Here is a 26,802-nt window from a genome sequence, read left to right on the forward strand (position 1 = left end):
GATCTCTTATGGATCAGTGAAAAAGAAAAGTATTGAGGGTCAAAATAATGAACATTAATGTTAGAGATAATGTCTTTTGTTTTTTGTTATCCCCTGACAGGATTTAGTGTGTCCTGCACATAACAGATACTCTGTAAGCATTATTTTCTGATAACTGCTATGACTAGGATCACTAAATATTTCAGTAACTATTCAGCTGAACTACTGTAGTCCTGATGGAAGAATTACCAGATCATATGCATTATTTTCCTTTTTTTTTTTTTGGAGATGGGGAAGGAAAGTTTGGATTGTTTTCCTAAAGTTATGTCCTAAAGTCTGAACATGTGTGTCAGAGGTACTTTGACAAAGAAAAACTTAGCTTTATTTTAAGTAAATTAGATGAAATAAGTCAATAGAAGAATACAAAGTAATTATGGAAATGTATTCATTCAAGGGGTAATAAATCTGTGGGAAGAATATCCCTGGGACACTAAAAACAAAAGTAGGTCTTAACTTTTTTGTTTCTTTTTAAGGGAGAAGTTTGTTAGAGCTTGGAGGAAACAATGCTATTATTGGTAAGGATGATAACATTTTTTTCTTGTTTGTTCAAATTAGTCATTGAATTATCCCATCATCCCTCTGAGTTGATAGGAAGTTACAGAAATTATTCACTCTTTCATTATGAGAAGACTCTGTATGTGTGTGAATTTCATATCTTTAAGACCTTTTGCCTGACCATGAAAGAAAATGTATATATACTGAAGGCAAGGATAGATTGGGAGAAAAGAATTAAATTATCAACTAAATTTTCTCAAGTTTTTTTCAATTACACCTTTATTATTAAGTTGTTATTGCATTTATATACCCAGTTTGTTCAACCAGTCCCAAAGTGATGGGCACCTATTTTTTTTTTCCAGTTTCTATTTTACCCTCTGGTTTTAGAATAGCAGGGCAGTTTTCCCTGACAGTTTCTTGGAAGATGATGTCTAGGCCCTTTTTTTGATCATGGCTTTCAGGTAGTTCAATAATTTAAAAATTATCTCTCCTGGATCTATTTTCCAGTTCAGTTGTTTTTCCATTGAGATATTTCACATTGCCTTTTATTTTCATTCTTTTGGTTTTGTTTTATTGTTTCTTAATTTCTCATATTTTTACTGGCTTCCATTTACTCAATCCTAATTTTTTTTTTTGGTGAGGCAGTTGGGGTTAAGTGACTTGCCCAGGGTCACACAGCTAGTAAGTGTCAAGGGTCTGAGGCCAGATTTGAACTCAGGTCCTCCTGACTCCAGGGCCGGTGCTCTATCCACTGTGCCACCTAGCTGCCCCTCAGTCCTAATTTTTAAGGAGTTATTTTCTTCAGTGAGCTTTTGTACCTCCTTTTCTATTTGGTCTGTTCAGCTTTTCAAGGCATTCTTTTCCTCATTGCTTTTTGTACCTCTTTTACCACTTGGCTTAGTCTGTTTTTTAACGTGTTAGTTTTTTTCAGTATTTTTTTGTGTTTCCTTTACCTTTAGCTGTTGACTTTTTTCCATGATTTTCTTGCTTCACTCTCATTTCTCTTCCCATTTTTTCCTTTGCCTCTCTTATTTTATTTTCAAAGTCCTTTTTGAGAGGTTCTATGGCCTGAGACCAATTCATATTTTTCTTGGAAGGTTTGGCTGGTAGGAGCCGACTTTGTTATCTTTTTCTGAGGATATATTTTGATCTTCTTTGTTACCATAGTGACCTTCTAGGGTCAGCATTTTTTTTTCTCATTTCCAAGTCTATTTCTTGACTTTTAACTCTGTTAAAGTGGGACACTGCTTCTAGCATGGAGGGAGCATTGTCCCAAGCTTCAAGGGGTTTGTGTAGCTGTTTTCAGAGATACTTCTAGGGATTTGTAAGTTTTCAGTTATTCCAAGGTGGGGTGATTTAAGGGGAGGTATGCTTACTACTCTCCCGGCTTGTGCTCTGGTTACAAACAATCACAAGCCTGCTTTTCTGCCCTGCTGCAAGCTCTAGTGTGCTAGTGCTCCTCTCAGCCTGACCTGTATCTGAGTATGGACAAAGCAACAGAGTTCTTTATGCCTCAGTGCTAGTAAAAAGACCCTGTGATCTCCTTCTGGCTAGTTGTTCAACCCCCTTACCTGCTTATGGGTTGAGTTCCAGAAGCAGTTGCTGCTGCTGCTGATTCAGTGGCTCCCAAGGCCTGATCCTGGTTTGCTGGGGCTGGGGGTGTGCTGCACAGCCTGTGCTGGACTGTGCTCCACTCTCATCCTTGTCTGATAGACCTTTCCTGCCAACCTTCTAAATTGTCTTTGGCTGAAAAATTATTTCACCCTGTCCTTTTGTGCATTCTGCTGCTCCAGGAATTGTCTTATGACATTATTTGAAGGTATTTGGAGGGGTTTTGGGCTCAGGTAAGTCACTGCCTTTCCTCTACCATCTTTGGGCACCTATTTTTCTTCACAGATTTTTGCTACTGTAAAAAGTCAACTAATTTTTTTTTTTTAGCTAAGGAGCTCAATAATCATCTCTTGTGTGACCTATTTATTGCTTTAGGTTTGACCATATTAGTTTGTTTCTAATATTAATTTGTCCTCCTCCTGTTTGATAAGGAGATAGAGCTGACTTTTGGTGGACAGAATTAGAACTGATAGATGAAAGTTATAGATAGGCTGACTTCATCTTTTTTTTTTAATTAAATTTTGTTTTTCCAGTCAATGAAAATCTACTTTCTCTTCCTCCCACCTTCTCCCCTTTCCCTCCCTACCCTATCAGAAAAGAAAGAAACCAAATCCTAGTTACAAACATGTAGAGTGAAGCAAAACAAATCCCCTCATTTGCCATGTCCAAAAAATAATGTCTCAATTTGTACTCAAAGTCTTTCACCTTTTTGTCAGGTGATGGCTGGGTAGCATGTTTCATCATGCATCTTCTGGAATCATGGTTGGTCATTACTTCGGTCAGAGTTCTAAAGTCTTTCAAAAATTGCCTCTTTATGTAAGGAAAAACTTTCTAATAATTAGTGAAAATAAAGGCTTATTGACTACTTCCCAGAGGTGCTGCTTTGGATGGGGGTTAGATTAGGTGGTTTTCAAGCTTAGGAGTGCCTGGCACACAATAGGTACATGATAAGTGTTTATTGATTGATTGATTGATTGAAGTAATTTCCAAACCTGTGATTCTATGGTTCTCTAAATTTAGAGAATTCAGTATAAATGGTTAACCAATCAAGTCCAGGTTGGGTAGAGAGAACATTATTTAGGGATGGCAGGCTGTATAGGTAGGTATCAAGAGGTTATGATGAAGTCAAGAGCAGTTTTAGTAAGAGTCCATTTATCAATGAAGTTAATGTGCAAATTTATGTCTGTTTGTAAAGAAGACTAGCATGTAGGAGTAACACCAACTTTCATAGTCTCCTGCAAATACTATGGGCATTGCTGCTTTATCTTTAAGGGAAAAGGAATAGAATCATGAGAAGTTAGAGTTTAAATGTCATCTTGAGAGTTACTACTATTGTGGGATAAACTGTGAGGCATGGAGAGAGAGGAGTAAGAGAATTTCTTTACTGTGAGAATGAGTTAAACTCAGTTCTCTCAAAGATGCCAACTCTTATCTTGAAGAAAATTCTTGAGAGATTTTGACTGTTGTTCTGAAAGAGCTGAATGTTTGGAAAATAGTTCCAATTTTTGTGGAGAAGTTGATTGTTACTTGGTGCTCTTTGAATATTCTCACAGCATATATATGCATTGTTGAAATAATTAAATGTTTTTGTTATATTATTAATAAATTGTCTTCACTAATGATTCCAGACTTAATATGGAAGATGAGTGAAAACTTATGCTAAAAGAAGTTTTTCTAAGTCGGAGGCTCAGAGCTAATTAGTGATTATAAAAGGTTTTTCAGTTTATGAAGAATTAGCAGAACTATACTCCTTAATTACCTGAGAACCTGGGTAGAGATTTAATAAGGAAATTATCAAATAGCAGTTTAAAAGAGAGATGACCACCTTACTTAGGCTGATGTGGGGTCAGCCATCCCTAAACCCTGTTGCATAAGGTTTGTTTATCATTGTGATTGTTATCTCATGCTTTTTTCCTATGGAAGATATTTTTCTGACTTAAAAAAATTAATAAACTCATCCCTTTTTTTCCTAAGAAAGGAGAATTTCTGTATTTTTAAACAAAAACATTCCTGCTTTAACGGGTACAATAGCTTTTATGTATTATGCTTCTAGTTGCTAAGTGCTCACTGTTTTATTCTAGCTGTTCAGTCATTTGGTCTTGTCCGACTCTTTGTGACCTCATGGAGCATACTGTTCTTGGGGTTTTCTTGGCAAAGAAATTGGGATGGTTTGCACTTCCTTCGTCAGTGGATTAAGGCATATGAAAGTTACTTGACTTGTACAGAGTCACACAGCTAGTGTCTGAGACCAGATTTGAACTCGGGTCTTCCTTATTCCAGGCCCAGTATGCTATCCCCTGGGCCACCTTGCTGCCTCCTGTTTATTTTAGTTAACAGTAGGGAAAATACATTGTTGTTTTGTTATCTGTTTTGCTCTATTTTGTGCATACTTTTCCTTTAAGCTTTTGAAGATGCAGACCTCAATTTAGTTATTCCTTCGGCTCTTTTTGCGGCTGTGGGGACAGCAGGCCAAAGATGTACAACTGCTAGACGACTGGTGAGTTTCTCTGTCTAAGCTACATGTAACTCAATCTTGACACCCTAAGGCAACTCTGCTCCTTTTTTTTTTTTTTTTGATCCCAAATACAGGGTCAGTTTACTACTTTATAGTATGGGTTGGGTAAAGAGAACATTATTTAGAACATCATAACCTCTTGATCTTTATCTATACAGCCATTTATTCCTAAACAATGTTTTCTCATACCTAAAACAATCCTCTAGAACAAATTGAGCAATGTCTCTAAAAAGAACGGTATAAATGAAAACTAGGGGTTTTTTTGTTTTTTGTTTTTTGCAGGGCAGTGAGGGTTAAGTGACTTGCCCAGGGTCACACAAAAACTATTATATTTTGAACTGAAATGTGGGTTGTATTGGGTTCCTTTTAAATAACCTTTTTTTCTTTCTATTAAAAATATTTTGAAACTTTAAAACCTTTTAGGATCTGTTTTGTGGCCTTTCAGTTCACCCATGATTCCTTTTCTCTGTTAATGACATAATTTGGAACAAATGTAGAAATGTAGCCTGGCAGCTGCTTCTGCAGGTCACAGCTACTGAAGGTGCAGAAAAGAAAGTTCTTATCACCAAAGTCTTTGGCATTGTGAAATGGTTCACTATCAGAATTGGATATGATTTTGTCAGTGGAATAGACATAAAAAAGAAGCATTAATATCTGCTTTGCCATGGATCCTAAGGACCATGGGACTTTTTTTATCTGACTTGCAGCTGAAACCTTCCATGTATTGTCTTTCCTATTAAAACTTGACTTCCTTGAGAGAAGGGACTTTTTTACTCTTTCTTGTTCATATACTCAGTGCATTGCACATAGTAAACCCTTAATAAATGTTTTTTTATTCATTCATTCAAAAATAGCTTTTTTGCATAGAACTGGAAAGAAATTTAGAGATTGTCTAATTTTATAGATTAGGAAATGGATTCAAAGAGGTGAACTGACTTGTCTAGAGTCATGAACACAATTTAATTTTATTATGTGAAATTTGGGAAATTCAGTCTCATTTCTGGGCAGTTCACAATAACTAGATTTTGTTAGTGTATTATGCAGCCTTGATTTGATACAGCTACCTATTCTTATATGATATTTACAATAGTAATTTTAATACTGTGGAGAAAATTTTGACTAGGTACAAAATTTGACTATAACATTCATCTTTATTATTCTGGTGGGTTTTTGAAACTTGGTAAAGTGGTTTCTTAGACATGACTGAATTTTGTGTTGCCTTTCACAGAATAAATCACTATTTAAGTGAAGGGTAATATTGAAGTGACAGTGTTATTTTAAAAAGGCAAAAAAAGTCACCATAACATTAAAAAAAGAATAATCTTAAAATTCATACAGATAGAATTCAATTTTTAACAAATGAAAAAACTTATCATGAAATATACTTCTTTTGTATTTCTGTTCATTGTTTTTGGGAATTTTGAATAGTGGAATCTTTTTAAATTAGACATTAAAAAAATTCAGAATGCTAAAAACTTTTCCAATTCTTAAATTTCCCATATATATTTATTTTTTAGTTTTTGCATGAAAGCATCCATGATGAAGTTGTGAACAAACTTAAAATGGCATATGCACAAATTCGTATTGGAAATCCATGGGACTGTAAGTATTTTCTCTTTTTTTTTTTGTTCTTGGATCCATAGAAATGATATTTACTATATTAAAGAAAGGCTTGGGGGCAGCTAGGTGGCGCAGTGGATAAAGCACCAGCCCTGGATTCAGGAGTACCCGAGTTCAAATCCAGCCTCAGACACTTGACACTTAACGAGCTGTGTGATCCTGGGCAAGTCACTTAACCCCCATTGCCCTGCAAAAAAAAAAAAAAAAGAAAGGCTTAATTATTCCTATGATTTCTAGAGTTTTTAATAAAGAAACTTGTATTTTTGTCAAAAGCCTTTTCAGTATGTATTGAAATAACCGTATCATTTTTATTACTTTATTAATATGCTTTTTAAATTAATAGTTGTATATTTGTTGGATCAACGTTGTATTCCTACATTCTACATATCCTAAATGGTCCTAGTATATCTTTCTTTTTTAAAAAAAATTTTTACTTTTTTGTGGGACAGTGAGGGTTAAGTGACTTGCCCAGGGTCACACAGCTAGTAAATGGCAAGTGTCTGAGGCAGGATTTGAAAGCAGGTCCTCCTGAATCATGGGTCTGTGCTTTATTCACTGTGCCACCTAGCTTCCCCCCTAGTATATAATCTTTCTAACATGTTGCTGTAGCCTACTTGCTAATATATCATTAAATATTTCATCACTGTTTATTAGAGAAATCATTCTGTAGTTTTCTTTCTCAACTTTGTCTCCCCTTTGCTTAAGTATTTTTTTTTTTAACATATAAGGTATTTTATTTTTTCCGTTACATGTAAAGATAGTTCTCAACTTTTGTTTATACAAGCTTTACAATTTCAGATTTTTCTCCCTCCCTCCCCTCCCTCCCCCCTCCCCTAGACAGCAGGTAATCTGATATAGGTTTTGTCTATATATCTATATAGATATAGATATATATCTATATACACACACATATATATATATATATATACACACATAATAACATTAATCCTATTTCTGCATTAATCCTGTTATAAGAAAAAATCAGAGCAGTAATGCAAAACCTCAAAATAGAAAAAAAAACAACAGCACCCAAAACAAAAGAAATAGTATGGTTCAATCAGCATCTATACTCCACAGTTCTTTTTTTTTTTTTCTTGGATTTGGAGATCCTCTTCTATCATGAGTTCCCTGGAACTCTTCTGTACCATTGCATTGGTGAGAAGAATATAGTCCATCACAGCAGGTCAACACTCAATGTTGATGATACTGTGTACAATGTTCTTCTGGTTCTGCTCATCTCACTCATCATCAGCTCACGTAAGACCCTCCAGGTTTCTCTGAACTCTTCCTGCTCATCATTTCTTACTTTGCTTAAGTATTGAGATCATATTTGAATCATAGAGTTTGGAAAGGTGCCCCCTTTTCTTATTATTGCATACCGTTTATGTAGTATTGGAAGTAATTATTCTTTGAATATATAGCACAATTCACTTTTTTTTTTTTTTTGGTGAGGCAATTGGGGTTAAGTGACTTGCCCAAGGTCACACAGCTAGTAAGTGTCAAGTGTCTGAGGCCGGATTTGAACTCAGGTCCTCCTGACTCCAGGGCCGGTGCTCTATCCATTGTACCACCCAGCTGCCCCCTGCACAATTCACTTTTAAAAATTTAATTTATTTTTGTTACATTTTAAGTTCTGAATGTCTTTCTCCTCCCCCTTCCCCATCCTACATCAGAAAAGGCTACTATTTCATACAGGAATATGTGTGTGTATCCGTGCGCGCGTGCGCATGTGTGTGTGTGTGTGTGTGTGTGTGTGTGTGTGTGTGTGTGTGTGTGTAAAACCATCCTATGCATACTTCTATTTATCAGTTCTTTCTCTGGGGATGAATAGCATCTTCCTTCATAGGTCCTTTGTAGTTGATTTGAATATTTATAATACTTGGAATAACTTAATTGTTCACAGTTATTCTTTAAATAATATTGCTTAGTATATATGACATTCTCTTGGTTCTGCTCATTTCACTCTTCATTTTTTTGTGCTTATCATTTCTTCCAGCACAGTGGTATTTCATCACACTCATATACCACAACTTATTCAACCATTCCCCAATTGATGGACATCCCCTCAATTTCTAGTTCTTTATCAACACCAAGAGAGTTGTTGTGAATATTTAAGAATATATAGGGATTTTTTCCTTTTTTTCCTGATAACCCTGGGAAACAGACCTAATATTGGTCTGTTTAATAACTCTTTGGACATAATTCCAGATTGCTTTCCAAAATGGTTGGATCAGTTCATAGTTTCACCGACAGTATATTAGTGCCCCAGTTTTTCCACATCCCCTCCAATATTTGTCATTTTTCCCTTCTGTTATTTTAGTCAATCTGATAGGTGTGAGGTGCTACCTCAGTTATTTTAATTTGCATTTCTCTAGTCAATAGTGATTTAGAGCATTTTTTCATATAACTATATATATAGGTTTGATTTCTTCATCAGAAAACTGCCTGTTCATATTCTTTGACCATTTATTATTATTATATATTTGAGATATGGGATCTTTATCTGAGAAACTGTCTATAAATCCCCCCCCCCCAATTTTCTGTTTTCTTCTAATCTTGGCTTCATTGGTTTTATTTGTACAAAACCTTTTTTAATGTAATCAAAATGATCTATTTTACATCTCACAATGCTCTCATTTATTCATGAATTCTCCTATTCCTATATCTGATAGGTAGTATGTTCCATATCTAAGGGCAGCTAGGTGACACATTGAATAGAGCACTGGCTCTCAAGTTGGAAGGACTTTAGTTCAAATTTCACTTCAGACACTTACTAGCTGTGTGACTCTGGGCAAGTCACTTAACCCTGTTTTCCTTAAAATCATCTGGGGTCATCTCTGGTAGTCCTGATATATATCTTTTTTTTTTTTTTGGGTGAGGCAATGAGGGTTAAGTGACTTGCCCAAGGTCACACAGCTAGTAAGTGTCAAGTGTCTAAAGCCGGATTTGAACTCAGGTCCTCCTGAATCCAGGGCCAGTGTTTTATCCATTGTGCCACTTAGCTGCCCCATCCTAATATATATCTTGCCACTGGACCCAGATGGCTCTGGAGGAGAGAGTGAGGTTGGTGACCTTGTGCAGTTCCCTCTCACTCAAAACCAGTTCACTGCAAGTCGTGACATCAGGGTGTCATAGTCCTTTTCAAGAACAAAGGACAAATAGCAACAACATGTTCATATATAAGTATTTTCAAAAGAAAAATTGCCTTCTTGACAAAGGTGGCTATTCTTTGCGATCTTTTAAGTAGACTGCGGTGATCAGTATTGAAGCCGCTTGTGTTATTTCACAAAATCATAGACTCTCAGTGGGAAAAGATATCAGTGTCTCTCTAGGGTTAGGCAAACCCATATCTGAACAAAATTCTTCTCTCCCACCATAAGACCTACAGTGAGGGGAAACCCACTACTAACTCTTGAGATAACCATACCACTTTTTGAACTTTTTCCTTAAATGATGTTTAAATTTGCTTCTTTGTAACTTCTACCCATTTTCTCTAGTTTTGTGACAAATCAATCCCTCTTTGAGATAATAACCTTCAAATACTAAAGATAGCTACTACATTCCAACCCTACATCATCTCTTTTCTCTCCTAAGTATTCCCAATTCCTTTAATCAATCCTTATATTTTATGATCATGAGGCCTTTTACTATCCTGGTTGTCTTGGATACTTTTCTTCTATCTCCTTCCTAAAAATGTGCTGCTCAGAACTTAGGACAACTATGTTGACCTAAATGTAGTCTAATTAGGTCAAAGTACTAAATGCAGGAATGTTTTGGGAGCCATAGCATATAGATTGAGAAAGTCAGTTATTAAAGTTTCAGTGTGAGCATTTATACTTTGAAAATCAGCATACTTCCTTATCAGGGCTTGATTTATTGTTTTCTTGATTATCTACACTTAGAAAATGTTGGGAAAATGTTAACAATACAGATTAAATTTTTTTTTCTTTTTTTGCAGGATAATGAGGGTTAAGTGACTTGCCCAGAGTCACACAGCTAGTAAGTGTCACGTGTCTAAGGCTGGATTTGAACTCAGGTCCTCCTGAATCCAGGGCCAGTGCTTTATCCACTATGCCACGTAGCTGCCCCTCAATATAGATTAAATTAAAAAGTGTGTCATGTGTTTTCAGAGAACTTTTTGTTAAACATTTACCAGTACATCCTTGACTAAATGTCAGGATTGGACCCGATATTGTTAGGATGAGAATTTAAGAATGAAGTCATGGGCCAAATGAAATTTCATTTTAAAAAAGCCCAGGGGCAGCTAGGTGGCACAGTGGATAGAGCACCGGCCCTAGAGACAGGAGGACCCGAGTTCAAATCCGGCCTCAGACACTTAACACTAGCTGTGTGGCCCTGGGCAAGTCACTTAACCCCAATTGCCTCATAAAAAAACAAAAACAACAACAACAAAAGCCCAAAGCAATATTTTGGTGGTACTTTTGTTTTATAGCCAAAACTTTTAGTAGTGGGTTATTAATTTGGTGGTTGTTAGGTTTTTTTTTTGTTTGTTTGTTTTGTTTTTGTGGGGCAATGAGAGTTAAGTGACTTGCCCAAGGTCACACGGCTAGTAAGTGTAAAGTGTCTGAGGCCGGATTTGAACTCAGGTACTCCTGAATCCAGGGCTGGTGCTTTATCCACTGCGCCATCTAGCTGCCCCTATTAGGTTTTTTTTTAATGTATCCTTATGAAGTGACCCCCTGGATGGGATTTTAGAGTTCTGGTTCAATATCCTTATTTTATAGGTGAAGAACCTGAGGCCCGGAGTGGTTAAATGATTTGTTCAAGATTACATGGGGGGCAGCTAGGTGGCACAGTGGATAAAGCACCAGCCCTGGATTCAGGAGTACCTGATTTCAAATCTGGCCTCAGACACTTGAAACTTACTAGCTGTGTGACCCTGGGCAAGTCACTTAACCCCCATTGCCCTGCAAAAAAAAAAAAAAGAATAAAAAAAAAGGATTACATGGGTAGTTTTAGAGCTATTGCTGAGAATAGAAATTAGGTCATGTCATTCTTATAGTCTATTGACTTTTCCATTATTCCTTCCCATAGTCTTTCTTCTAATTCCTGGGATCTTTGGCAGTGAAATATTAAGAAGATGCCAGTTCAAATACTTAATGGGTAAAAGAATGGGAAGATAGTTGGTGAGTTGCCATGCCAGCTTAGGTTAGTTATTGCAAATACTTTGCAGAGAGTTGAGTAGTCTTATCTAACTTGATATAATAGCTATCAGTCTATTTTGAGGATGAAAATAGGGGAGAAACTGACAATGTAATTAACTGTGAGGCATTAGTAAACTACATTTTGTCATGAATTGATGTCTTTGAGGGAAAAATCATTAAGAATTTATTTTCTCTTTGCAGCTAATGTCCTCTATGGGCCCCTCCACACCAAACAAGCTGTAAACATGTACCTCGATGCAGTGGAAGATGCCAAAAAGCAAGGTGGCACAGTGGTCTATGGTGGGAAGGTAAAGACTGCAATGTCTAAAATCCATAGTGTCATGTGTTTGAAATGACCTCCCTTGCTGTATTCAGGACCAGTGGTGAATAAGACAGAATTTCTTTTTCCTGGCTTCTTGTTTCCCTCATAGACCTTACATTCCCTTTTTTTCTCATTCTTCTTAACATTTCACTAGTATTTAAAGAAAAAAAAATACTGCTTTTAAAAAGCAGGACTTTGTGTGATTTTATTTCACAGTCATAGAATAATTTAGCACACTTCAATTAATTAGAGTCATAGAGTACATCAAATAATAGCTTAATAATTGTCATCTTTTTCTTCATTTCCCCCACCTATCACTCTCCTTATTTCCTGGTTCTTAGTTATTTCTTTCCCATCCACTTCATCTCTCTCTCTCCCTCTCTCCCTCCCTCTCTCCCTCCCTCTCTCTCTCCCTCCCTCCCTTCCTCTCTCTCTCCCTCTCTCCCTCCCTCCCTTCCTCTCTCTCTCTCTCCCTCCCTTCTTCTTTCTCTCCCTCCCTCCCTTCTTCTTTCTCTCCCTCCCTCCCTTCTTCTTTCTCTCCCTCCCTCCCTCCCTTCCTCCCTGCCTCTCTCCCTCCCTTTCTCTTTCTCTCTTCCTCTCCTCTCCCTCTACATCTCCCCCTCCCCCTGCCCCACCTGTCTCCCTCTCTTTTTCTCTCTCCCTCCCTTTTCTCCCTCCTCTCTCCCTTCTTCTCTCTCCCTTCCTCTCCTTCCCTTTCTTCCTCCTTCTCTCTATCCCTCCCTCCTCTCCATCCCTCTCCCTTCCTCTCCCCCTTTTGTTCCCCCTTCCCTCAACAGAGCAAGGGGTGAGGCATAAGGATGGAGGAAGGAAGTGGTAGTATAATAGTCATTATCTTTTTCAACTATATTGTCAACTTCACTGGATGTATCCTTAAAAACCAATTACCATGCTTTGAATGGACTTTATAAAATACCTAAAATCATAGTTATAATATTAGAAGGGAACTTTAACGTAAGCTAGTGCAGTTTTTTACCCAGTGCAGGAATATATGTCTGATATTCTTGACACGTAGTTTAACAGTTTTCAATTTAAAATTTTGTTTTATAATATCCAAAAGGTGATACTCAAATTAATGTTCTATTGATTATTTGGATCATTTACAGTTTAAAAATGGACAGATCTCAAAGTGTGTTGGGGTGGAATCCTTTAGGACTAGATCTTTTTTTCAGTATAAAGATTTAACTTCGTTTCAGACTGCTTAAAGAAGAAAAGCTAGCTTCAGTGAAAATAGACTGGGGCAGCTAAGTGGCGCAGTGGATAGAGCACCGGCCCTGGAGTCAGGAGGACCTGAGTTCAAATCTGGCCTCAGACAGTTAACACTTACTAGCTGTGTGACCCTTGGCAAGTCACTTAACTCCAATTGCCTCACTAAAAAAGAAAAGAAAGGAAATAAAAGAAAATAGGCTGCTGCCAACTTAGTTAAAATAACAAAGGGTGATATATCATTTTAAATTTTTATTTGCAATGAATTTATTTTGGAATCATACTTGCCCCTTACTGAATTTCTTTCCCTTCATAGACAATACATACCTGGAAACAAAAAATGCAATTTTCTTTCCTTTTTTGTTTTCCTCTCCTTAAAGGCTATAGTTCGCCCTGGAAATTATGTAGAGCCAACGATTGTGACCGGTCTTGATCATGATGCACCTGTTGTACAGAGAGAGACATTTGCTCCTATCCTTTATGTCTTAAAATTCAAGGTGAAAACTTATAGTGCTTTTCCTTTCCATGTTTCACATTATGTAAAAGTCTAATTTTCCAGTGAGTAAATTAGGGGATGAGAAGAAAAGACAAGGAGAAAAAACACAAATTTATAAAATGTTACTAGAATAAATGTTTGATAGATCCTAGGTCATTCTGATTGATTAAAACCTGAATATTCATAATGAAATATGAGATGGTAAACCTAAAGGAATGAGATAAATATATGAATAAAAACTATTAGCTTTCAAACTCTTGAGTATACAGTTTGCCAAATTATATAAATATGTTTTATTTAAGAGGATGAAATTGTTATTTTCAACTTTAGAATGATAATTCACCTACTGTCAATATTGAGTATATTATTATCTAATAGTTTGCATTCTTTGTATTTACAGAATGAAGAAGAGGTCTATAAATGGAATAATGAAGTAAAACAGGGTCTTTCAAGTAGTATCTTCACAAAGGATTTGGGCAGAATCTTTCGATGGCTTGGGTACATCATTACTTGTACAGATAATAAGTATAGATTTAGGTTGAAAAATATGTAGTTACTGAACAATTTTTAAAGGTAGACATAGTTAAAATTTTTTTCAGTACAAAATTCTTTATTTAGAAAAAATAACTTTTTAAGGTGCCACCTTCCCCACAGTAATATATGTTATTGCTCTGTTTGATATAGGCCTAAAGGATCAGACTGTGGCATCGTAAATGTCAATATTCCGACAAGTGGTGCTGAAATTGGAGGTGCATTTGGTATGTAGGGAATTGTTTTCTGCATTCCACATGAGGTGGGAAGAGGGAAGAAATATTGGATTTTAGAAATATTTCATTAAAGCCTAGACTTTGTGAAGAGTCGAGAAAAGTTATCTTCATTGTAGAAGTGGTGGGGTATGGGTCGGAATATTGCTAATATATACTGTTAGATTAAGTTGGTGTGTTTGGTTTTGCTGAACTGCCTTTTTTTTCTTTTAAAATTGTTATAAGAGAAGACTTACTGAAGAGAGAGGGAGAATGTGATATAAAAACAATAGGCTTCAATAAAAATAGAAATTAAAGGGAAAAAAAGAGAAATTTTTTTAACCCTAAACCAAGAACAGAGTTTCAGAAAATAACAGCAATTTTTATTCTTAATTGACCTAATGTTCAGTATTCCACACAATGGCCAAGACTGTCCTCAGATCTAATATTTTAAAGAGGTAGGCAGTAAAAAAATTTTTAAAAAGAATACTCTAATTCCTATCATCAAAATGGGCTTAATAAATATTAAATACTATTTCTAGATATAGGTATATTTAGTGTTTGTTTTCACTAAGTACTTCTCATTTTTTCTCCCCAGTAACAAATCCAAATTCTAGACCGTTAGTTATAGTGGTAGTGGAAGAAGCTAATAACAGTTTTGGATTCTCAGCCCAAGTTTAACCAACCAGTCTGCCTAAAGGTAAAGTAAAAATAAATAGTTCTTGGTTAGCTTGGAGCTATTGGCACAAATACAAAGTAAAGCATCCTATCTTTTATTTTTTTTTTATACTATTTTCTTTTTGGTGAGGCAATTGGGGTTAAGTGACTTGCCCAGGTTCACACACCTAGTAAGTGTTAAGTGTCTGAGGCCAGATTTGAACTCAGGTCCTCCTGACTCCAGGGCCGGTGCTCTATCCACTGCACCACCTAGCTGCCCCTATCTTTTAAATTTTAAAATGTTATATCCTCATTATGGTTTAAGGTAAATAAAGTATCTTAAGCATTAAATTAAAAAATATTTTCATATCTTTTCTTCTTCACATTACTGCTGTTTTTCTGTCTCCAGAAAAGGCATGTATCCAGCATGCCTTTCTTTATAACAAAACATAAAAGAACAGGGAAAATCAGTTTAGCAAAGCTTATCCAGGTTTCAGTAAAATCTGACAGTATATACAATTAAGTTTGAAAAAAAAATTTATAAATTATAAATTTATAAATCTTCCAGTCAGCTTTAATATTTATTGTCATAGCATCCTTGTGATCACTAGAACAACCTGGATCCAAATCCAGACTCTTAGAATTTTGGCTTCTTTGTGCTGAGGACAACTCATTAGTACTCCTCTACTAAAACAGATGTGCTGAGAGTTACTCGGTATTGACAGAATGGTCTTTCTGGAGTATTTTGTTTCATTTATTTATTTATTTAAATTTTTGCTGGGCAATGAGGGTTAAGTGACTTGCCTAGGGTCACACAGCTAGTGTCAAGTGTCTGAGGTCAGATTTGAACTCAGGTCCTCCTGAATCCAGGGCCGGTGCTTTATCCACTGCACCACCTAGCTACCCCTTTCTGGAGTATTTTGGGCTGTTTTTCACAGATTCCTTCTAGTAATGACAGTCTCTTGATCACTAATGTCCTTTCTGTTGTCATAAAATTTATAGCCAAATAATGATGGCATAAAGGAGAGTATAAATGCAAAGAAAAGGTGAGTGTTGTGTGCTGGGAGAAGCTATGAGAAGGGATTATTTTCAGCTGGTGAATAGGTAGGGGCAGAAGCAGGAAAGACTCCATGGACAGGACAGCCTTTGAGATCTTGCGAAGTAGAAACAAGGAAATCAGTAGAAGTAGGGTGGAAGGAGGGCAACAATGTTGTGCTTCAAAGACGTCAAGGAGAATGAGAATGGCAAAATATACCATTAGCTTTAGCAACAAAGAAAATACTAGTTACGTTGGAGAAAGCAGAGTCAGAATGGTGAGGAAGAAAGCCAGATAGATCCTAAGACTTTGCAACATGGGAAGTGGTGAAGAAGAGGTCTCCTGTGTATTGTTTTCAGAAGTTTGTTAGTAGAGGGGAGGAGAGAAGGCATTAATTTGAGGGGTTAGCAGGGAGAATTTCACCTCTACCCTGCCTACACATTTCATAACCACAGCTCATCCTCATCACTCAGAATTGTACCATCTGCAGGATCTCAAATTCCTTTCTTTGACTGTGTAGCATCCTAACTTTTTCTCTCTTCTACTTCAGTTCTACTGAGCTGAACCTTTGGTTTTCAGTCGTTTTACTGCTACCAGTACCCATCGATTTCCATTTGTTTCCTTACCCATTGTAGTCCTTGTTTAACCCATTGTTTAACCTTGTACTCATTAGTACCCTAGAATCCCTAACATTTGTACTTAAGGTTTGTTTTAAATCTTATCTACTCATTTTAAGCTCCTAAACTTATCCCTGTAGTCCTCACTCAAGATGTATTCACTGTTTACTAAAAACTGGTAGACAGTTAAGATACAAGGGTCCTAAATTTTGCTCATTTTTATTTAAATACATAGCTCTCTCACATCAGAGGAACAAATTCTTCTTTTCTAAGGTCAACTTTTTGACCTGTGCTTTTTATCCCATCTTCTAAAGTTTCTTTTAGGATGATGTTCTATTACTTATTTTTCCATTTTCATTTTTTCCCTCTCCACTGACACCTTTGCCTCTGCCTATAAACATTCAGAGTCTCCCTTATTCTAAAAATCCCTTCTCTCAATCTGTGTTCTTTATTTACCTTCTGTTACCTGAATGTTCCTCACCTTGACCTTTTTTTTTCCGCCTTTACCTTCTGGAAGGGAGAGGAACCTACTACTTGAAAAGGTATTCCACCTTTAGCTTCTACTTTTTCACTCCCCCCTCAATTCCTTTATTTCTGACCTGTACTCTGCCTCTATTTTGCTGAAGTAATTTCTCAGAAGTCATTGTATTTGTTCAGTCATAATTCTTGACCTTTTTGTCCTTGAAACTTTATTACTTTGGCTTCTAACACATTACTGGATCCTAATTATTTTTGTTTCTCTGATGCTTCTTTGTTTCTTTTCTTCCCCCTTATCTAAACAGTTTTCAAGGTTCTGCTTTCAGTCCTCATTGCTTGGTCTCTTCACTGTTGTCTTGGTAATTTTTTTTTTTTAACTCTAATGGCTCCACCTAATTGTCTCTTATGCTGATGACTCCCAGATCTCTATAGCCATCTTTGGCCTCAACAGAGATGAATCTCTACCACCACTACCATCCCACCTCCTTTCCCTTTTCTCACAAATCAACTTTTCTTGAATACCCTTAATGATCCATCATCCTAATCACCTAGGCTCAAACTTTAGAGTTGGAGTAATCTTATTTTTCTTTCTACTTTACCACTCTCTCCACCCTACCCCCATTCCTATCTGGTTATTTGCTGATTCCTATTTTTTCATTTTATTCTGAACTTAACAAACATCAAATAAAATGGACATTTAGATAGACATAGTTTATTACGAAAAGGATTGTACATGAAACTGCAAATTCCTATTATGTAAAGCTTGCTTTTCTTTTTAAGTATGTATATTCAACCTGGAGCTTTCAACTGTCCTGCTTGTGCTACTCTCTAGACTTTCTTCTATACTCTGCATTTCTTGGTTTTTTTTTGTTTGTTTGTTTGTTTTTTAGTGAGGCATTTGGGGTTAAGTGACTTGCCCAGGGTCACACAGCTAGTAAGTGTTAAGTGTCTGAGGTCGAATTTGAACTCAGGTACTCCTGACTCCAGGGCCGGTGCTCTATCCACTGCACCACCTAGCTGCCCCTATTCTCTGCATTTCTTAAAAGATTGCTTCAATGATCCTCTTCTTCTTTTTGGGTGGGGTATCACTCCCTCCACTACCCACACAGTAAAAGAGAATAGAAAAAGCCCTTGCAACAAATACACATTTGCTGAATCCTGTTAATTCTTTCCCCCCAGTGTCCAAGGAGGAGTTTTCACTCTTTGTTCAAGTCCTTATTTCCTCTCACTTAAACTATTGCAGCAACATCTGAAACCAGGTTCCTTCCTCTAATCTGCTCAGTGGTACCATATTAATCTTTTTTTTTTTTTTTTTTTTTTTTGCGGGGCAATGGGGGTTAAGTGACTTGCCCAGGGTCACACAGCTAGTAAGTGTCAAGTGTCTGAGGCTGGATTTGAACTCAGGTACTCCTGAATCCAAGGCCGGTGCTTTATCCACTGTGCCACCTAGCCGCCCCATATTAATCTTAATGCATACCTTTAATTATGTCACTTTCCTGCTTGTAAACCGTTAGCACTTTCCCAATTACTTACAGAATGTCTAGCTTCTCAGTCTGCCATTCTACATTATGATTCTCCAAAGCTGCCCTACTAGGCATATCCCATAGTAAATTCCTTCATGTACCCTGTCTTTCAGTCAAATTGGATTATTTAGTGTTCCCTAATCATGTCCTTTGCTTTTTGGTCCTTGTGCCTTTTCTGATACTATTACCACTATCTCGAATGCCATTCCCTACATTTTTAGCTATTGAGCTGAGCTTTGAAGTATAGTAAGGATTTCAATGCCATCTTTTCCATGAAGTCTTCCCTGATTCCATCCTTCAGAAATTATCACCTTCCTTAGAACTGCCCTAACATTGTTATACCTCTATTATAACACGTTTTATGTTTCTAAAAATACGAATTTGTGTCCATATCTCATTGTTTGCTCTTTACATTTGGTTCCTGGACCACAACATTAAACACTGTGTTTTGGACATACTAGATATTTGTTCAAGATGAATGGAGAAGAAGTAAGGTACGTGTAGAGTAGAGAGGAGGAAGGTACCACAACCATTATATTGGGGAGAATAGGTGATGGTAATAGCTCTTGTTTTAGTTTTCTATACTCTTGTACCTTGGCAATAATAAAATCTACTTTGTTTCAAAAAAGTATCTGAGTTGTTAAATTATTTTGGTGTTGTAGGAGGTGAGAAGCATACTGGTGGTGGCAGAGAATCAGGAAGCGATTCATGGAAGCAATATATGAGACGCTCTACTTGGTAAGGATAAAATTTGGCCAGAAAAATATTGGAAGTAGAAGATAATCTGGGGATTTCCTTCCCACCTCTTCCCTCATTCTCACACTATGTCAACTTGAATTTGATAAATATCTCTTTAGCTTTTTTTTTCCTTCATATATTCTCCAAGCTCAGAAATTGCCATTTCCATGAATATTTCTGTATTTTGACTCTTTTGTCCATAATGGTGAGATGGGAGTAGTACAAGTGCCTATCTTCTCTATTTTTTTTTGGTGGAGCAGTGAGGATTAAGTGACTTGCCCAGGGTCACACAAGTAGTAAGTGTCAAGTGTCTGAGGCTGTATTTGAACTCAGGTCCTCCTGAATCCAGGGCCTGTGTTTTATCCACTGCACCACCTAGCTGCCCCCAAGCAAGTTGAAGGCTTACTAGCCTGGAGAAAAGAGTGTGCATGACAAACAGATGTAGTTTTCTGTTTCTAGAGTACATAAATGGCTCTGTAGGAAGACTGTTGCTGTGTTTTATGGCTCATTTCTGATTAATAATCCTGTCATACAGCACACTTTCTTTCCCTTATTATTTCACATTGTTCCACTAGCCTCACAGACTTGCCTCCGCAGTCTGCTGTACCTTCCTTTCCCCTCACCTGGATCCTTGGTTAGAAGAATTCCTCCCAAGAGAAATCTGACTGTGTTTAGACATCATGCTTTTGTTAAGTCACCTTTGTAAATCTTAAAGTTAATTCTTCTAATTTTTTTTTTTTTTGCTTCTTTTTTCCCCAGCACCATCAACTACAGTAAAGACCTTCCTCTGGCACAAGGAATCAAGTTTCAGTAACAGTGTTTTGGATTTATATGACCTCTACACTCATATCTTTAAGATTATAACCAATCATGGGCCTCTTTTTGTCATTTGAAAAGGGAAAATAAAGTTGCAGAAAAAGCATTGGCATGTATTTAGTGAAAGATGGATTGGAATTGCTCATCATTCCTATTTTCTTTTCTAAAGGCAAATCTTGGATTTGACATCAGCACATTTGTTTGCTTAAGAACAGTAAAAATCTGACTAATCCACTCTTTGAAAAGAAAACAAGTGTTAATAAATTTGAACAGTACTTATAGGACAGTGGGATATGGTAACCATATTTATGTTAATAGGGACTTTAGATAAAATAGGTTTTTTTATCCTGCCTATTTCTATACTCATTCCTATCATTTCAAGTGAAAACTTCCACTTTAATTAGAGAGTCTTCCAAACAAGAAATTAATAGTGAAAGAATGTCTCTTAGACTGTATCGACCTGTGTTATGCCACAGTGGCTTGGGTTTTTAGAAGTATTGTCAAGGGCACTATTGACAATATGAAATAAGTATTACTACATATTGATTTAGAGGTACATATGGAATGGTCTTGTGCTTGTCACTCTGAGGATCATCAATTTAGTCTTGAAGTCATGTGGGTCTGTGAATTAGTAGGTTTCTACAGTATAGGTCCCACATAATTTCTCCCTTACAAGCTCACAGTCTAGGCCTAAAGATTACTAAAATAAATCTTGTGTAGATTTTATAAAGAAAATATATTTTGGTCATCAGGTTTTTCTATTTTTGTAATTGCATCTGATTGAAATTCCATATGATTGAATAAGAATTTCAATATAAGTTTCTGTAGGTTACAGTGTAACTGTAAATGTTGATAATAGTTATGTGAAAGGCTCTAAATATAGCATGATAATATTAGTCTGTTGTATTTCAATCAGTCAAGTTCATGTCCAGGTCATCTTAATTAAGTAACCTTGATCAAGTTGGATTTGAATATTTCTTATAGGAAGATAGGCAGCATTTGGATGATTTTTCTAAATAATTGTGTATGGATTTTGTTTAAAGTTTGGCCTCTCATATTCTGTTGGCCATGTAAAGAATTAATTGTTATTTGAGGTTTTTATGACCCCATCTTTTGGCTAGAATTTTTTTAAAAACCTCTGCACGCACTGGCCTCTGGGGCTCCGCAAACGGCACAGTGCTCCACCCATTGGTTGTAGCTGTTGCCATGGTGCTGACACCTCATGTCATCACTGCTCACTGATGCCTATATGGGCCTGGCAAAATTATAATGATTGGAAGCCTAGTGAGGGCAGTCATGTGACTGTCAGAGCGGCCAGCCAATTGGTTGAGGACTGTGTGTGGTCAGACTGGGGTCTGCTGGGAAGGAGGGAGGAGATTCGCCATTCTAGCTGGAAGCTGGAAGGCGACAGGATGCTGCTGTGTATTCTTAGCTGATTCCTGGGCAGTTGTGTTGTTCAGGTTGTATAATTTCCCTTTCCCCATTTTATTTCCTTTCCCTTGATCCTACTGATCCTGTTTGTGTTTTAAGTTCGTTTTTGTTAAATAAATCCTGCTCTGTTTTGAGGGAGGCTGTTGGTCTCCTTCCTTGCCCCAGTATTGCGGCAAGCCTCTTAGCTAACACTCCCCAATTAAAAATTGCTCCCCACAGCTAGTATTACAGTAGTTTTTCAAACTTTACACCAAAAGACAAAAGATTTCTATGCTGGGTTTGAAGTTGCTTACATTTTTAATTACTCTTTTTACCAATAACTTCTCAATGAGACATGTCACTCATGTTTATAAAATGCCTTATGACTTAAATTTCTGTGGTTCCTTTTGTATAGTGCTAATTTCAAGTGATTTCTAAGAGGAAGATAAAGTTCCAATTTTTGATGCTAAAATAATTTCATATAACTAACTTAGAATACTTTCTTTCTAGAATGAATTTCCTAGCAATGATAAAATAAATATTTCCTCTTTTTCCTTTGACATTGGAAAAAATTGATTGTCTTAAATCAATTTGAAGGTAGAACATATCTGTAAAGTGTGGAGAAATAAAGTATTTTTAATATGAAATAAATTGATCTTTTGTTTTTTAAAATAATATTTTTACTGGTGTTATCACCAAAATTTCCACCGTATTCCTCTGTCTTCCTTCCCAGAGAGCCATCTTATATAACAAGTAATATTTTTAAAGACAAAAAATAAAAATGGATAAAACTAACTACTGCATGAAAATGCCTGAAAATATGTTCAGTGTGCCACATGAAGACCTTTGCAAAGGGAGGAAGTGGGGATGACTTTGTATATATCTTTTTTTTTTTTTGTGAGGCAATTGGGGTTAAGTGACTTGCCCAGGGTCACACAGCTAGTAAGTGTTAAGGGTCTGAGGCTGGATTTGAACTCAGGTCCTCTTGACTCCAGGGCCGGTGCTCTATCCACTGCGCCACCTAGCTGCCCCTTTGTATATATCTTTATTGGAGCCATGCTTTTCAGTTTTGCAACGTTCACTTCTGTGGTCATTATTTTCTTTTCTTTCTTTTTTTTTTTTTGGCAGGGCAATGAGGGTTAAGTGACTTGCCCAGGGTCACACAGCTAGTTAAGTGTCAAGTGTCTGAGGCTGGATTTGAACTCAGGTCCTCCTAAATCCAAGGCCAGTGCTTTATCCACTGCGCCACCTAGCTGCCCCCTGTGGTAATTATTTTCATTTCTACTGTAGTACTCATTTTGTATATTTTCTTAGCTCTGTTTACTCTTTATCAGTTCATATAGATCTTTCCATATTTTTCTGTAGTCATCACATTCATAATTTCTTGTAAGAAATTATAGACATAGTAATATTCCATTACATTCATGTCCTATATTCTATTTAGCCTTTCCCCATTGGATAGGCATTCACTTTGCTTCTAGTTCTTTGTTATCAGAAAAAGTGCTGCTGTTAGTACTTTGATTTATATGGGGATTTTCTTCTTATCAATGACTACCTTAGGTTTTAAGCCTAGGAGAGAAATCTCAGGATCAAAGGAATTATGAATTTTAGTAACTATTTGCATAATTCCACATTCCTTTCCAAAATAGTTGTACTGATTCACCGATCCATTAAAAGTGATCTAATGTACTTATCTTCCCACAACTCCATCAACATTGACTTACCATCTTTTGCTATCTTTGCTAATAATTTTCTAGGTTTGAGGTGAAACCAGTGTTGTTTTTCAATTCTCTTATTTGTGATTTAGACTGTTATTCTCTTATTAGTCATTTAGACTATTGTTTCATATGGCTATTGATAGTTTGTAATTCTTAGAACTGATTGTTTATATGTATGGGCTACATATCTATTGGGGAATCACTTGGTTATATCTATTATTTATCTATTTTATATACTAAAATCTTATTTAAGAAATTTGATATAAAAGTGTTTTCCTAGTCAACCATTTCTGTTACTATCTTATCCCTATTTGCTGATAACATGGTTTACTTAGAAAATCCTAGGGAATCATCAAAGATACTAATTGAAACAATAGCTTCAAGAAAGTTGTAGGCTACAAAATAAAGCCTCAAAAATCAATAGAATTTCAATAAGAAAATCCATGAGGTAATAATAGAAAAGGAAATTCCATTCCAGATAACTACAAAATACACAAAATTTGGGGGATTCAGTGCACCAAAGCAGAGAAAATACTTATGTAGATTCAATAACAACATTCTCCTTAAAGAAATAAAGAACAACTTTAACTAGGAATACTCAATGCATGTGGCTGGGCCATGCCAATATAATAAAAATAGTCATGCTACCAGAGTTAATTTGCAGTTTAAATACTTCACTAATCTAACTGACAAATGATATTCTTTATAGACTTTGATAAGAACAATTCATCTAGAGAAACAAAAGACATAGAATATCAAGGGGAATAATTAAAAGAGGTGGGGATAAAGGACAATAGCACTTCCAGACCTCAAATGACATTATAAAGTATCAAAACTATTTTTATGGGTTAAAAAATAGGTAGATCCATCAATGTATCTTTGATATTAAATATATCACAAAAAAATCCCAGAAGAGAAGTAGATCATATGTAGATGTATTTTTTGGGAGGGGCAATGAGGGTTAAGTGACTTGCCCAGGGTCACACAGCTAGTAAGTGTCAAGTGTCTGAGGCTGGATTTTAACTCAGGACCTCTTGAATCCAGGAGGATTTTTTTATTCATTTGGATTTGCTTTATTGTGTCTTGGTTTCTCATAAAGTCACTAGCTTCCATTCAATCCTAATTCTTAGGCAATTATTTTCTTGAGAGAATTTTTGTATTTCCTTTTTGTCCATTTGGCTTTTCAAGCTGTTGAGTTTTTTCTCACGTCTTTCCTGTATTACCCTAATTTCTCTTTCCATTTTTCCTCTACCTCTCTAACTTTATCTTCAAAGTCCTTTTTGAGTGCTTCTGTGTTCTGAGACCAATTTGTATTTTTCTTGGAAGCTTTAGATATGAGGCCATGATGTTGCCATCCTCCTCTGAGGGTGCACCTCGATCTTCCTTGTCACTAAAGAAACTTTCTATGGTCCTCACCTTTCTCTGCTCATCTTGCCTTTCTTTTCCTTGACTTTTAGCTCCTTAACGTGGCACTGTTTCCATTCTGCACTGCCCCAAGCTTCAGGGGGTCCCAGGTGGTATGATTTAAGGAGCAGCAGGTTCTTCACTCACCTGGCCTGTTCCCGGGTCCATAGATAACCCCAGGTCAACTTACCAATCAACCAGAAAGCAAAACTCTGTGTGCTGTGGTTGTCGGCTTTGACAAGCCCACACCCTTCCCCTACCTGGGCCACCACTACTCAAGCCTACCTCTTGGTTCCCAGCAGGGTGAAAAACCCAAGTCCTGCCTCAGCACCAGCAGAGACCCCTGTCATCCCTCTGCCAAGGGCTCAGCCCTCTCACCAGACTATGAGTTTAATTCCAGATAACACTGGTGCTGCAGCTGATTCAGAGGCTCTGGGGTTCTCTTTCTCTGGTAAGGCCTTCCTGAGACTGGATTTGTGTCAGGGTGACTGTGGGGTTGGGCTCCACTCCTGTCTCGGCACAGCAGCTCCCTCCTTCTGACCTTCCAAGCCATTCTTGGTTGGAAGACGATCTCAGCACGTTCTTCTGTGGATTTTGCTGCTCCAAGAATTGTCCTATGGCATTATTTGGAGGTTTTTTGGAGTGATTGTGTTTTGAGTTTGAGAGCTCACTGCCTTTGGTCCTCCTAATTTCTTTTATTTTTATTTTTTCTTTTATTTTTTTCCCCAGGGCAATAGGGGTTAAGTGACTTGCCCAGGGTCACACAGCTAGTAAGTGTCTGAGGCTGGGTTTGAACTCAGGTCCTCCTGAATCCAAGGCTGGTGCCTTATCCACTGTGCCACCTAGCTGCCCCTGGTCCTCCTAATTTAAAAGAAAAAAAAACCCCTTCCTTTGTCCCCTCTAAGCCAGCAACCCTGCCATTTCTTTGTTGCTATAATTTCCTTGTTAGAAGTTGTCTTTATCCAACTTTCAACTGTTAGTAATTCTGCTTGTTTCCCTATGCTACTGAAATTAACCCTTTCTCAGATCACAAGGGAACACTTGCCAAATTAATCACTTTTTAAAAGTTTTTTGCTATTCTCTTAATGTCTCTGCAGTTTTTGACAACATCAACACCACATTTACTCCTGGTTCTTTTATCTAACTTTTTCTCTCTCAAAAGATCATAGAGGGACAGCTAGGTGGTGCAGTAGATAGAGCACCGGCCCTGGAGTCAGGAGTACCTCAGTTCAAATCCGGCCTCAGATGATTGACACTTACTAGCTGTGTGACCCCAATTGCCCCCCCCCACACACACACACGCGCGCGCCGCACAATCATAGACCTTGAAGTTAAAGGACCTTAGAGATCATCTAATCTAATCCTTTTCTTTTTTTTTTTCTTTTTTTGCGAGGCAGTGGGGGTTAAATAACTTGCCCAGGGTCACACAGCTAGTAAGTGTCAAGTGTCTGAGGTCGGATTTGAACTCAGGTACTCCTGAATCCAGGGCCGGTGCTCTATCCACTGCACCACCTAGCTGCCCGGCTAATCCTTTTATTTTCGAGATGAAAGGAAGCAAGGAAATGATTTGCTCAGCTTCACATAGGTTGTATATGGACATGTAGGGGTCTTATAGGCTCTCTATCCTTTTCCTAAACCTTTAACATGGGTTTAGTCTGGGTTCTTTTTTCTCTCCCTTTGAAATCTCATTCACATAGGTTAAATCCTCTGTCTCTGTCTCTGTGTCTGTCTCTGTTTCTCTCTCTGTCTCTGTTTCTCCCTCCCCTTCCATCTCTTTCTCTAAATTTATTTCTCACTTATTCTCCCCCTCCCTTTCCATCTCCCCATTGTGAAGAAACAACCATAGGTGACTTTAACTACCACAGAACTGCGCAAAACTCATCCAGAAACTCATGAATTATAGGAAAGGGGGCCTGCCAGAAAAGCCAATAGCAGTCTAGGCCAACAAGAAGTCTCCTATCATGAGCCAAATATACTTGTAGCATGCAGAGCTAAAGCAGAGGGCTCCCACAAGGCATTCCCAGTGTTGTCAGAAACCTACAACATGAAAATTTGAAGTAACTGGGAGTAGCAGGGCTCAGACCAGGACATCCCAGGCCCAGGGACTCTGAATTTCTTGCTGTTTGGTTGGTTGCTGTTCTTTATTCTTGAAGAAGACCAAAATGACATCACCATG

General features: G+C 37.1%; 1 protein-coding gene across 2 annotated transcripts in view; it reads left to right on the plus strand.

Moving 5' to 3' along the window:
* ALDH7A1 (aldehyde dehydrogenase 7 family member A1) overlaps positions 1 to 20,200 on the plus strand; it is a 43,043-nt gene extending 22,843 nt beyond the window's left edge. For both annotated transcript variants that reach the window (XM_043977276.1, XM_043977275.1), the window contains 9 exons: positions 513 to 554; positions 4,548 to 4,642; positions 6,178 to 6,262; positions 11,647 to 11,753; positions 13,372 to 13,488; positions 13,888 to 13,985; positions 14,172 to 14,245; positions 19,203 to 19,278; positions 20,038 to 20,200. In XM_043977276.1, the coding sequence (XP_043833211.1) occupies positions 513 to 554; positions 4,548 to 4,642; positions 6,178 to 6,262; positions 11,647 to 11,753; positions 13,372 to 13,488; positions 13,888 to 13,985; positions 14,172 to 14,245; positions 19,203 to 19,278; positions 20,038 to 20,092 (749 nt within the window). In that variant the 3' untranslated portion in view covers positions 20,093 to 20,200. The remainder of the gene's footprint in view (positions 1 to 512; positions 555 to 4,547; positions 4,643 to 6,177; positions 6,263 to 11,646; positions 11,754 to 13,371; positions 13,489 to 13,887; positions 13,986 to 14,171; positions 14,246 to 19,202; positions 19,279 to 20,037) is intronic.
* The last annotated feature ends 6,602 nt before the right edge of the window (positions 20,201 to 26,802 follow it).

This window comes from Dromiciops gliroides, chromosome 1, assembly GCF_019393635.1.
Source record: "Dromiciops gliroides isolate mDroGli1 chromosome 1, mDroGli1.pri, whole genome shotgun sequence".
NCBI classification, from domain to species: domain Eukaryota; kingdom Metazoa; phylum Chordata; class Mammalia; order Microbiotheria; family Microbiotheriidae; genus Dromiciops; species Dromiciops gliroides.